Source organism: Falco naumanni, chromosome 2 (genome assembly GCF_017639655.2).
Source record: "Falco naumanni isolate bFalNau1 chromosome 2, bFalNau1.pat, whole genome shotgun sequence".
NCBI classification, from domain to species: Eukaryota; Metazoa; Chordata; class Aves; order Falconiformes; family Falconidae; genus Falco; species Falco naumanni.
Window position 1 is genome coordinate 91,078,390 of NC_054055.1, and position 14,375 is coordinate 91,092,764.

Genomic DNA, 14,375 nt, shown 5'->3' on the forward strand with positions numbered 1-14,375 from the left:
TAAATTGTATTTAATTGGGTAGTTCACATCAAAAGCTCATGAAAATCTTAGATAAGAATTAAGTGAGTTCAATGCATACAGATCTACTAAAGATGTTTAGGAATGCTTCTGCTTGATGATTCAAACTGGTATGATCAGATGAAGAATTATATAAAGCCTTCTTTATAAAGTTACCAGAAGCAAGACTCGTACAGTATTTCTTTTTAAACCTTATCCTGAAATTATATTAGTGATTAAGGCAACGTTCCTGAAGGTGACATTAAGACATCACTGCTTTTATTCTAGACTACAGAATATACATAATCAGAATAAGGGATAACATTTTCAGAATCAACTGGAAAGCCTCAGGACCCTCCTAGAAACCTAAATGCTTCAGGAAACAAACTACTGTATCTACCTTTAACACGAGTAAGAAAAAGAGGGAAAAAAGCACCATCTCCTCATGCAAGTATTCAGTAAATTGCATAGTGACTCATCTGGGAAACCCTACCAATGTGTCCAATCTGTGCTGTGTGCCTATTTCTCATGGTAATCTTTTATCTGGGAACAAAGCCATGCTTGCTGAAACAGCTCTGCTTGCATAAAGTAACAGCTTCTCCAACAAGCAACAAAGGACAATTTAGTTCTCAGTACAAACAACCTGGCTAACTCTAGATGAGCTTGCCCAAGAAACAAGGGCAATAAAGCTTCATTCTCCAATAAATCTAAACAACCTGGTTACACCATGCTAACACAGCCCCAGATAGCATCTGGATACCTAAGTGAGCTTGTTCAGAACTAGCCAGGGAATGTGTCCAGCTGTGGGCTGGCCTGTATATAGAAATCAAAAGGTTGTGAAGTGTAACATCACCTTCATGTCATTCAAAGATCTGACTTTTCCAGTTCTTCACATAGGACTGGTCTCAACACCCAGAGAGGTCGTTTCACTTACCTTGACTATGGCATCCTGCGTCAAATACTTCACTACAAACCAAGCTAAAAGAAGTCGGTAACTCTGTAAGAGAAGAATTACACAGGAACTAAGCCAAGAGAGAGGCATTTGCTCCTACAAGGCAGTCAGATTTACCGTGGACACATTAGAATGAAGCTAGCTTTACACAGAACCATGTGTAGGTGTCTGTCTGGAGGCACTTCTGTTGTAATTCAAACTGTTACTGAGATAAGCTGGTAAATAAGGAAAGTAAGGGGATGGTTATTATTAATTTTAGGAGTTGGTCAGGCATTGGAAAGGACAGTGATACCTTGTGGTACCTCGTCACTACCCAGAGAAAGAATACAAATTACATATGAAGAGTGTAAGAATACATGAGAGAATATGGTAATTGCCACAAATAAGGAATTATGTTACTCTTACTTTAATTTTAAAAACAGATTGAACCACATTAACAATCAAACAATGAATTTATTTGCAGGATACATTTATCATACATAGAAAACAATACTTATTGTTTGGTTGATTTCATAGAGAAAAAAAGCAAAACAAAAACACAATACATTATTCAAAGTGTTCCATTTATTTGTTAGCTGACATTTTCAAAATGAAGCTTTTTTCTTTTTTTTCCTTTTTTTTTAAAAAAAAAACTATGATTGTGAACAATGCATAGTGGGAACAAAGGGTCTAGAAATCTAACATTCCACAGCTGTGAGTCAGTGTGAAAAATAAAGCTATGTAAAGGAAAAAAACCCACAGTGAATTTCAAAACAATACATATTCCATTGACAGACTTCAGATAAGATCATCTGAGCATATGAAATCTAAAAGCAAAGTTATGTAAGGAAAAGAGGAATTTAAAATATTAATAAACAGCTTGGGAAGGAAACCCCCCAGATTTCTCTTGGGTGATGGCTTGGAAAGAGCCTCCAAACTTTCAAACTAGTATTAAGTGGAGGTCAATTACACCGTGGTGCCACAAAAACCAGCCTAAGATGAACACCTGGAGGTGGGAAATATCCAAGTCCATTTCACTAAAATAAGCTACAAGTACCACATACCACTTATTCAGCACATTTATCAATGGAAAGACAAAATGTTTTTTTTTTAAAAAAAAAGTTTGATCACTTGTCACTGAATGACTCAGTGAAGGGTTGGAAAACATATCTGCATGCTCTGAAATGTTAATTACAAGTTCTTTTCACGTTTCATGCCAATGCAAATGGAATGAATGGAACTGCAGTGTCATATCCTGCTCTTTGTTCCTGTCCTTTCACACTGGGTCAGCAGTGTGAAGGTTTCATAAAGCTGCCATAAACTGAAGTCCTTCACTGCCCTTAAGTCACTGCCATCTGCTCTTCACATGATCCTAGTGGATGAGTCTAAGGAACAAGAGTCACAGAGCTGCCGTTTTCTGGCAGTCCCTAGTACAATGCTTCCCAAATGCTGCATTAATATGCACCCCAGGCAACTCAGCCTGGGGTTAAATAACTAATCTATATATAGTATTACATGAAATTCAGGATAAAGAGGGTATAAACCAACTGCTAATATTGGATCTTACTTGAGTTAGATTCAGCTTCCTTACTCACAAGGTCATAAGAACAAAGCTGAGGCAAGACTCGTTGTGGAAATTGGTCTGAATGCAGGGGTATAGAACATATTTTACAAATAACTATTTCTTTCCAGGGTTTAACTCACATTTCTTTAAAACAGTTAAATACAGACTAGGCTACATAAACATTTATAACCCTTCTTCATCTGTCATAAATGATATCCAGATACAAATTCAGATCTTTCAGATAGAAGACATGCAGAATTTATTAAAAAAAATATTTACTACAGGTCAACCTTTGCCATCATGTAAAATGTACAGGAAGCTATGGGAAAAGTTGGATTGTTGATGTTCTAAACTGAACAAAAATATATCCTTATTTCAAGAAAGCTGAAACACCTTCAATACCATGGGGAGGTCTGTCCTGGAAACTATTTCTTCAGTATACTCTACACAGCCTCACTCATCCCAGTTATCATTCAGAACAGCACAAACAGCAGCATTTAGAGAGTGATGGATTCTAAGGTTGATCTCTTTTAGTTGCCCTGAAAAATCTGTATTTACCATGCTTGTAGCTGAGGCTTCAGAGAAAGCAATAAACATATTTTAAACATCAGCTGAACAAAACTCGTGCAGCTCTGCTTATTATGTCCATCGCTTGTCTTCTGTTAATAGAGAAGTGACATCAGTTATGGGAGAAAAACATAACTGCCATGGAATTCATAGAGAGAAGGAAAAAGGTCTACATTGCAAGTATGGAGGACTGCTGTTAAGTTATCCCTAAAAAAGCAGCATTAGAGACTGTGGCTGTGTATGTGCCTATTATATGTATGTATGCATGTATATGCATGCATATACACATACGCAGAATCATCATCACTGAAAAAAATAACTGTCAATATAGTTGGTTGTTTCATTCCAAATAAAAAGGATGAGTGAACAGATTTTCCACTGTGGCTTATAAATTTGGGCTGACTAATCTGCAAGTTTGTCTATACTTTTTCTAGTGGAGTCTCTCTCATGTAACTTGTACAGAAGCAAGCTGGTATAAATCTCCTAAGTTAGCAAAGTGTGTGTAACATCCCACATGCTGAGAAGTTAACCATTTTCATGTCTCATCATGCATTATCAGAACATGCTATAGAAGTCTTTGCTGATATAAAAAAAAATTCTCATAGAAAATCAGAACAATGATTATAATAATGAAATTATTCTGGTAATTTTCAAGTAAAAGCTATGTATAGCACTTCTCAATGTTAGACATTACTTTTTCCATCTGATACAGATTTACAATGTATAGTATATATAAATAGTAGTATCCATCAAATCTTTAAGAGTGTTCTGTTTTATACTCCAGTCAATATGCCCCACAATTATATTGATGTATTCTGTATTAAAGAATACGTTACATTCCGAGGGGCTAATTAGAATAAGAAGTGGCAAGATTTCATTGTAAGGAAAGGCTTCCTTTTAATTTTTACAAAAACAGAAACTGAAGAAACATTGCAAATACTCCAGAGTAAAAAGCTAACAAAAAACCCCTTGTGCCCTTCTGTGTTCTCTCTTGCTAAACAAACAGGACCCCAGCAAACCCCCTCCGATTAACTGTACATATGGCACATGCTTATCAGCACGTAATCTGTACGTTAGGATTATGGGAGAACGAAATGGATCCACTGAACAACTTTTTCTTCAGAGACTGGTCCAGCTTAACTTTTGTCCACAAGTAATCTAAGATGTGCTTAGATGGGTCACCCATTCAAACCCAGTTTGCTTAATGTCTTGATTCAAAGCACCTGTACGTACCTAAATCGACCCTTATTCAGTAGAATTTCAGCACATGGAGAAATGGACCCATGAATTATTTCTAAATAATTCTAGTACTCTCTCTCCCATGTAAGATAACCAGGGTCTTTACAGCGTACTAATGTAACCATAACCAATGTCTTCTCCAATCTCTTTTTGACTATGAGGTCAAACACAGTCTGAAGTTCTACTTAGAATAAATGTGGCTTTCACCGATTATGTAAAGTGAAATAAACTGGATTTAGTTTATTTTGATAAAACATCATGTTTTGGTAGCACGTTAAATAACCAGGAACAACCTGCTAGCCTCATTATAGCAGATGTAACTTGTGTATGTTAATTCAGAAACTTTGTTTTTTTTCAGATCTCTTGCCTACATCTCCAGGAGAGGTACTATGCTAAAATATCGTCCCAAGCAGTTGTAGTCAATATGAATATCTGAAGTATCAAACTTGAAATGCTGCTTCACATAATATTTCTGAAATCACCATAGATGCATTTGTTGTTGCTTTAGATAGTAAGACAGCACTGCAACTCTGATACCTAAAAAGTAGCCGTTTTGAAAAGTAAATATCCTGCCTTACTAAATTGCAGTAAAACTCTACGTGCAAGTTAATTTTGTGCACTGTAGACTGGACAAGACACAGAGACAGAGGAAAGTGGCACACAGCCACTGGAAGGAAGAGCTCAGATTAGTAAGCACCCACTTAGGTGAGTGAGCAGTCTTCTCTGAGCCGGGCTTTGTGCAAGAACCAGGCTGTTCCCATCCCTCCTAGCCCATCACAACTGCTCCCCGAAACCTCTATATGTTTCCAGGAGTGATGATGAGTTAGACTTTCAGGGTGTCTCCAGAAGAAAGAGAAGCCCCCTGGCAGTTTCCGATAGTTTGTTTTCCCTTTCTTGCACTCTTCATGACTTTTAACTTTCCCCAAAGAGACCAACTCAGGCTAGATTGCCTGGAGGATTTACTCTCACTTGCCGGGATCTGTGACCACATGCCTGGGTTGAAATGATCGAAAATGAGAGGCATGGGCCTGCCACCCCACAGAGGTGAACTTTTAAGAAGCCCACCCAGCCTGTGACTGCACTGGAGAGGTAAGTAAACTAACACAACAAACAAACAAACATGCTTTTTCATTACTGCTTGCAACATCTTGAGAAGAATACATCTTAAGGAAATGTGAAGGCTACTTTGCAAAAATACAGTAATACATCAGTGGGCAAACGTGAACATCATAGTTATTAATCTATGCAGTAGCACCAGGAGCTGGGCTCAACCCCACTTTTAACATTACCCAGGCTTTTAGTTCTAGTGCAAAGAGAATCTGTTACCTGGTCAGGAATGCTTGGGTACTCCCTGCAGGCCGGTACCTGCGAGTTTAGCTTCCTCTTCAGTTCCTAATGGAAAGGCCATTTCTGTAAAGGAACTCTGAGCTGCAGCACAGTGCTGGGAAGCACTGTATGAGCCAGAAGTTGCAGGGTATTTCTCAACATTTTCCTATTGCTAATATTTAGGTTTCCAAACTTGAGCATTTTTTGGTTTTGTCGTATCAGCCTATTGAGGCAAGGCTCTGATTGAACTCGATTTATATAAACTAGGAAATATATCACAGGAGGACATGACAGTCAACATATAATCCTATTGGATACAAAACATTACAGACTTAAGGAGCTTCGAAGTATGTCAGACATACTTCAGTCAGCAAAACACTGTCTGTTCTTCCACTGTTCATTTAAGAACAAGGATATGGTCTGTATTCATTTCAGAAAGCAAAGCCAAATGTTTAAACAGTTCAATTCACAAACATATTCTTCCTCTAAACAATTCTGTTCCAAGACCAGCTTCAGATAAACATCTTTGTTAGCTATCTTTGAACAGAATGCATCCTAGCAAAGGAAAACAACCCTTTGAAAGACAGAGAACCATCAGTGAGTTACTGTACATATTACATGCATAGCATCAGAAGATAGACACCATAAAAATAAACAGGTTTCACTTTTAACTGTAAACAGGTATAATACAGTGTTATTTTCTGAGTAAAACAACACAAACATTACTTATCACTTAGGAATAATTGTGCACAGCATACTTCAGCACTCAGAAGCTAAATTTCAGTTATCTTGTATGTATTGCTGACAAATACTGCCTTTAAAAAAATCTTCAGCTGCTTATGATAACATAGAACCGAATGTGTAAGAAGCAGACATGTGGGCTTTGTTATGCTCCCACACGCCTCATTCTCAACAGACGTTGGCACTTCTCATCTACATCCTGAGGACAACATGCTTCCAGTCATTTTGGCCAGCTGAAAAGGAAAGATACTAACCCATATGGCCTCTCTCTCCTCATTAACACGTGGTAAGCACTTCTCACCATTTTGAGATCAGACTTCAGGCTTCTTAGAGTCCAGTTTGGTAGAATAACAGATCAAAAAAACAAAACAACACTCAGGACTATGCTGACTGGGAAATGAGCAGAGCCCACACAGATTTTCTGAAAATTATTCAAATTACAAAATAAAACCTAAGTATTTTATTCTCTCACTTTACAAACGTTTGAGGCCAAATAATTCCCTTATTTTGAGATGTAAATTAATGAAGTCTTAGGCTTTTTCCTGTGAAACTTTACAATGCAATTTCTCCAAAATTAGCACAGTGCTTAAAGAGTATATAAAAAGTTTCCCACTGCTTTTTATTAGATTTCCCATGACCACAGGCAAAACGTTTGTACAGTTTTAAATTAAAACAGCAGCCACCAGCGAGTATTCTTTCAGTGTCATTTTAAGGGAATTATTTCAATTTCAGTACTGAACAAGCTTTAAAAAGCAGTGGGTTCATTATTTTTGTGTACTTTGAGAAGTGATGGAAGTGCATCAAATGTTCTACCGTGCTGTCACCATCCAGAGTCCCAGTGCAACATTGGCAGCCAAAAGTGCACTACCACCAAGCAAAATTAAAAAGCCAACAAGCTCTCTGTTTTGTTTTTCTACAATCAGGGAGCTCAGAGTGGCTTCCAGGAATGAATTTAATATCCACTGACCATCCAAAGCAAAGCAGGGTACAGCATTGATAACTGCCAGTGCTCCTGACAGTGAAATTAGGTACCTGGTTAAAATTAGTTAAGGTTCATGGGTAATATCCAAGAAAATGTAAACAAAAATTTAATACAAAACTTTTTTTATTTCGAGTATGCAGAAACATAGTTATTTTTTTTAGCTGCCATTCTGTTTCACAGAAATTATATGAGTGCAATGGGTTTTACACCATAACATACCAGCTCAGCGAACTGCCTTTATAGATTAATTTGTTTTTAAGCACTAGGTTTGGATACTTAACAACCTGTGCTCTTCACAACACGGATGAAAGCAGGAGACAGCAAATCCACACTTAATAATGCCCATTTTCCTTCCTTGGTTTGTGTGGTTTGGAGAAAGGTTATAGCTCTGACACCACGCCTAAAGTGAGAAATCATTCTAGACCTATGACCTAAGTATGAAATAATGATTAGGAATATTTTCCAAAACACTCCCTTGCTGAAGTAAATTGTTAGAATATAATTGGAAATCTGGCCTCTCTCTCCTACGTACCTGTTAGCTAGAAAAGTTGAGTGGTTTTCCGTACATGCATGTGCATGTGAGAATGAGGCAAGGGTAGGCAATTTTTATTGTTGGTAAAGGATTGCTAACTCTAATACCTACCTCCATCCTATAATGGCCAGACAAGAAGACACATTACTCAGAAAGCAGCTGGGTCAGTGTGAAAGTTGGTGTGTTCCCAGAAAAGGGGAGCTTATGTAGCTTCTTTACTCTAGTTTTATGGACTACACTGTTTAATTGCTCTATAGCCACACATAAACACTTCAGTTTCTAAGGCTAAGGGTTCTTAGATTAGCCGTATGCAAGCCTACTAACTTTTATGTATGTGTATATATATAATCCCATTTTTAAACTGAATTATCATCCTGCTTTTTGAATAGGCTAAGTTTCTTTTCTGTTGAAGAAAAAAAAAAAGGAACTATACACTGCTATTTAGTTCAGTATAATGACTCAAAAATCATAAAACTCTGACATACCAAAGCTAGCAATAACATCTCATTTGTCCTGCTATAAATTCAGGCTTACTTTGATTTTCTCAGAGCTGTTAAGAATTACCCTCAAGAAAGAGTTAAAAAAAGCACTGATCAAAATCTCCTGCTAAGCACAAGAAAGTGAGAGATTTCATTCTGAGCTTGGCAAGTGGACAATAATCAATGCAGAGATGGAAAAAAGATGTCAGACCTCTACAGAAATGTTTCAGAGCATCCTGTCTAAAAGGATATCCAATGGAAATTTTGCTGTGTCACCAAATTCCAAACAGTTCCCTTCTTGCCTTAAGAGAACAAACATACTTCAAAGGATACTTGCAAAATGTCTCTATCACCACCGGCAGATCAATGCTTAGAAAGTTTTGTCGTGGTACAAAACTGCTGAGACTTACTGAAATGAAAATAAAAAGATGCACAAATCATGAACAATCATTCCAACATTATAACATTTATAAGTTTTAGATTATAAATTTGCAGAAAAATCAGATTTCAAATGACATTTCTTCAAAGACAAATAACCAATCTAAAACAGGTTTTGCCTGGGTTTTGTATTTAGAAGAATGCAGCCATTAAATATTTCCTAAACATGGTCACTGTCATAGTAAAGTCACTCCACAGAATACAATTAGCATGATTTCAGTAAAACTAGATCTAAGATCTAAGATTTTCAGAGGCAACTGGACATCTGTAGTCATAAAGACCACACTGTGTAATAGAAGTTCTTTTCAAAGAAAAACATACAAAAAGAGATTATAGTCACCAGACTTTTTCAACATATGCAGCACACATGTATACATTCATACTGTGGGTGCACACATGTATTTTTCTCCAAAGACCAGAAAATTCTTCTCTTGCAGTACCTGCAGAAGAACCCCCTGACCTGAGACTGAGCTCATGTTGTATAGGAGTGGGGCAGATAGGGAGCAGAATTCTGGACTCACTCTGAGAAAGCAAAGGCTAGGAGATGATGCACAGCTGCATTACATATCTTAACACCAGTTAGCCAACACGTAAGTAGCTTCTTTTTCTGCCTTCATATGATACTGTAAGTGACTCCAAGATGCAACTTAGTGCAACTTAAAAACCTAGGAGGTGGGACTCAGCATCCTTCCTATAAACAGTGACTGGAAAATTGCAGTGTCAAGCACCACATGACCTTGAAACACTTCCTTAGTACTGTAACTTCTTTGAAGAGGTGCATGAAGCTTCAGCTGACTGCATGTCAAATGTTTATGAGAGACTCCTCAAGAAAACTGTGGTAGCTTGAGACCTCCCAGAGTGCACTGTTAGTGCAGGGATGCTCCATCTGGGTTGTCTCATAAAAAGCCTTGATGCAGTCTTTCAAAGTAAACAGCAGTCTCAGTCTGCCAGCCTCAGGAACTGTTTGAAAGCATTAGTTCTGTGACAGCTGCAAGAGACACTTCTGCTACTAGAAGGCTCTACTCATAGCATAGCAGAAGAGGATTAGGTAAATTAAGGCACAATTAAAAATTTGCCTTTAGAATGAGCTTGCACAGTATCAACAATAGTCACTCTGTCCCTGAAGAACAACTTTGGATGTGAGTTGAGGTCAGCCACAACAGCCTGAATTTTCCCCACCCACCTGGGAAAAAGTTATAGCTGTAAGAAATACCATCTCCACAGAGACATGTGAAAGCAAGAATTCAAATCCCATTCAAAACAAATACCTCTTGGGAAAGGAACAATTTAACCCACCCTTTGACAAATTTTAAAACCATAGGCTAAGAAATTGCTGGAACCTCACAGTACTAGCACATGACATACCAAAAGTGCTGCTAAGTACGTCTTAGTTAAGAGCAACATCAGATTTCTTCAGGTTTAATAAACAATTCAAGGACATGGAAAAAAAGGCAACGGGAAAGCAGTCCCAAAGGCACATGAGGCAGAGAACTGGTCTACTCAGTCGCATAACAACATTTTCTTGTGTTAACAGAGGCCCTTCTGATGAGTCCAACCAGCAAACATACCATGGGATGGAGAGATTTGGATAGCAAGGAGTCCCAAAAAAGGTTTTGGTGTGGCAACAACCAGAGAACTTTACAATACCAAAACTACCACAGCTGTGCCAAGACAGCTTGAAAATTATATTCTTTCTTACCTTAGCTTAAGAAAGACTTTGAATTAGGGGAACCGAGAGAAAATAAGTAAGTCTGTTGGACCCCTGAGTGAAGAGCATAACAGACAGAAATCCTGGACACCATCCAGCTAGAGGCATCCAAGTCAAATGATATCCAAAGTGATATCCAAAGCAAACAACTCATCAAGCTGAAGGCTGGTATCAGAACATCTGATCAGACCTCTTCTTCATGAGCTAAAATATCAAAATGGCTGAGGCAGCGAGTGTATTCAAAAGACATACACTGAAATACACTGTAATTTCAAAAGCTTGACTGCCTCCTGACAAACACCCAACGGACACAAACAAGTCACCATCCTGAACTTGAAGTTGTGCCTACATTGCAAATGGATCACTAATCTCCTTCCCTCTTTGTTACAACAAACCCTCTGTTGTCCCTGACAGCCACTGGACAGGGATCTCAACTCCAAACCTTGCTGCTAAAGCAATCTCCAAAACACAAACTCGTCACGAAGTTGCTGGACCAAGTGCTAGACATTGTAACATGAGGCAACGAATTTAGTGTCTGCAATGGATTATACCTAATGGCAGCAGGGAAATCTGTCCGATGAATAATAAAAAATTTACAGAAATTATGTTCTCCAGGCTTGTCTTCAAAAGACACTGCTGGAAAGAGGGGAACAGCAGTGAGGCTGGGTGAGAGAAAACAGTCATTGTTTTCCCACTCTAATTAAACAATTCTTTGACCTGGAATTAACATTTCTTTTGTTGGCTAATGCTAGATGATGTTGGCAAATATTGTGAAGAATGCACAATGGACACAATTTTAATTAGAAGTGATTTGGAGACTAGGCTGACCAAAGCACTTTTCAAAACCTCTTAATGGGGGAAAGGGCATGTACGCCATGGCAGAGAGGGAGAGGGACAGCACGGCATGAGATATCCCTGTGTGGCCTCTGGAAGAACTACACATGTAACCTTTTAAATACGGGTTGAAAGAAAAGAAGCATCATCCTCAGCAATAAGGGAAAGCAAGCAGAGAAATACTGAGAAACCAGATTGTACCAGATAGACCTTCATCACGGATTATGGCTTTTGTTGCCTAAAAAACTTCCAGGAAGTGGCTTTTTTTGTTTCCCCCAGAAGACTTGGATACAACAGAAGCAGACTTGTCCAGTCTAGGGAAATTATCTTCTAGGTAAGTTCCATCTTCTTTTCATGAAGTAAATCTTGCAGGTTTTGATCCCTGATGAGTGATGCAGATGCAGTAACATTCAAGGATATGATCTCCCGAACAGCATGAATTCCAAATGTGAATGTTAGTCACCAGATTATTCTCAACCAACGAGGGGCAGAGAAGGAAGCCAAGATTTTGCAATACCAGAAATGACATGAAGAAATGAAAAAGCCCATACAAAATAAAGAAGACACACTGCAAAGTTGTATGACAATAATGACAGTGCCCTCCATCTCAACCTTAAATAACATCTGTCCAAACAGGGAGAGCCTCTAGAGCATTACTAGCCTGCAATAAGAAAAGTCTAAAAGTCTTGAGTAATACCACATGAATTAAACCCATGGTATGGATTTATATTGGATTACATTAGATACTTTTTACAGAGACAATGATAATTAAAAGGATTAATAAATATGGCCATCCTAAACAACATGCATCCCTAATAATTTCTTCTGGTTTAGTTTTGGCCAATTCTCCAGCAACATAAATTCGTTTAGGATTATGAATCTTTCCAGTTGGGTTTTTTAATTATATACTGGAAACAGGAGCTATATATGGTATCCATATCAACAAAACCATTTTTGCTAGGATATTTTACCTTGAGGAAACAGAACCATTCTAAGTAAGCTGTATAGCCTGTTTCTTGTAAGTAGCTAATATGGATATAAGTTTTTATCAGGAAGGTAGCTTCAAATGAAAATATGAAATAATTACTGCTTCTCCATAAATCAGGACTATCATGACAATACAAGCCTAAGTAGAAAATAATACATGCATAGCATTAGAATGTTTTTCAAACATTACTTTGGTGACATTTCTAGAGAAAGTAAAGTCACACAGTAGCACAACTCCCTTATCAGGCTGTGTTTTAAATGTAGTACTACTCTAAAAGTAATGTACCCTGCAGGCATTAAGATCACACTAAAGAATAATAAGGCATTTCAATAAAATGCATTCCTATTTCAAAATTCACACAGTAGAGGAAGAAATTATTTTCCTTTCTTAACTGTAAGAAAATGGTTACCACATTCTGATCAGTCATACTTGGGAGGGGGGGAAAAAATAATCAAACCTGTTGGCCCCAAGACAGAATTGTACAGTGCAAAGTTAAGTCTGAAATATTTAGAAATGTTTCATTGGAATGCATGGAACTCTACGACGGTACAGTAGACTATCTGCTGCCCAAACCAGGATCCCGTAATTTTAGCTCTTGTGTTTTTCTAAGGGGAACATAGAGCACAGGTTGCATTTGCAGCAAAGTTTGTAATAAAGTCAAGATTTTAGCTTTCAAATTAACACATTCAGTGTGCAATACCTAAAGTACAGTAAATCACTTTAAAATTATATTCCTATAAATACACTGTATTTTCACACAGTAACTTCCTAAAGTAGAACTACCTCATTAGATGCAATAACATTCTTTTCTGACTTCTGAAAGACTGACAGGTTCAATTGTTTTGCAGAATTACCGTTCAGTAGGAAACCCTGACTAAAACTCCATTGCTCCAACATACTGGAAAAGAGATCAGTATCAATCGTTCTAGAGTATCTACAGTTTGTATTGTTACAGACCAAGAAAGGGAGCTTACAAAAATTATCAAACCCTACTCCTAAAATTTGTCGCTGCATTTGGAATAGACGCCATCAAATATAGAACAGTGTGTTGATATCACACAGGTGAACAATGTTTTCCTCCTAAGAGGAGGCAAGAGGGCAAAAGTCACAAGTGAAGAGATCACATTTTGTTCTTAAATGAGGGTATAGTGTAAACAAGTAGAAATAAGTAATTCGTATCAAAATATGACCAGCACAGAAAGATAAAGACTTGCAGATTAATTAAAGATATGGTTATGCAAGAATGCTAATGGATTTACACTACCAGTTTTCATCACTGTTTCTAAAGCTCTTTTGTACCTAATTCCAGTGCTGGTTCAGAAAAGTACAATGCCTTGCTCAGGAGGTACTTCAAGATGTCTGAAGCAAATCTCCTTCTCTGAGGTATAGCCGTCTTTGAGGAACAGACAGGTTCCTCACAGGAAGGAACGGTAGTTTAACACTTCACACTTTTTTAAGCCCATCTGAAGCTAATTTTCACCATGCCACTCAAGCTACTAAGCAGGGATGTTGATGAGTTTGTTCCTTCTTTCCATACTTTACTTGCTTGAAAAGCAGAATTACTTTTTACTTGTATATATGGCTGAAGAACATAAGCTTGCCTAAAGGACAGCCATATTCCATTTCAAAGTAAGGAACTAAATGGTTATATGTTATTTGATTTAGGGCACTCAAAGAAAAAAATAATCAGAAAAAAATGGTGTTGTGATTGTTCTTATGTCTCGGTAGTCATGGGAATCTGTCACAGATACTTGGGTATTAGGTGTGATTTCAGCAGTCATGCTAATATTCCAGGCAAGATGTCAGACCAAGGTGCCCTAGAGATTTTACAATAGCTTTTTGAGAAGTTTATGTGTTAGGAAAATGCAGGTGCCTGGTTCCCACGACTAACCTGAGTGAGATCTGTTATAGAAAAAGCCCTTTCGTACTCTTCTGAAAAAACAACCATCTCATGTCACATATGGTTTCTATTACCTTCGTAACTCATTGCACTGTGCACATTTCATTTTAGGCCTGAGTAGTCCATGTCTCTCCACTGGCTGCAACAAC

General features: G+C 37.7%; 1 protein-coding gene across 3 annotated transcripts in view; it reads right to left on the bottom strand.

Moving 5' to 3' along the window:
- Positions 1-793: 793 nt before the first annotated feature.
- The window catches only part of MBTPS2 (membrane bound transcription factor peptidase, site 2), a 37,399-nt gene continuing 23,817 nt past the window's right edge, over positions 794-14,375 (bottom strand). The window contains exons 10-11 of one of the 3 annotated variants that reach the window (XM_040582529.1): positions 8,692-8,767; positions 1,383-7,397 (exon numbers count right to left, since the gene is read on the bottom strand). In XM_040582529.1, the coding sequence (XP_040438463.1) occupies positions 7,175-7,397; positions 8,692-8,767 (299 nt within the window). In that variant the 3' untranslated portion in view covers positions 1,383-7,174. Of the gene's footprint in view, positions 995-1,382; positions 7,398-8,690; positions 8,768-14,300; positions 14,366-14,375 lie in introns of those variants that run through there. The other 2 variants (XM_040582531.1, XM_040582530.1) reach the window with 2 other exon arrangements.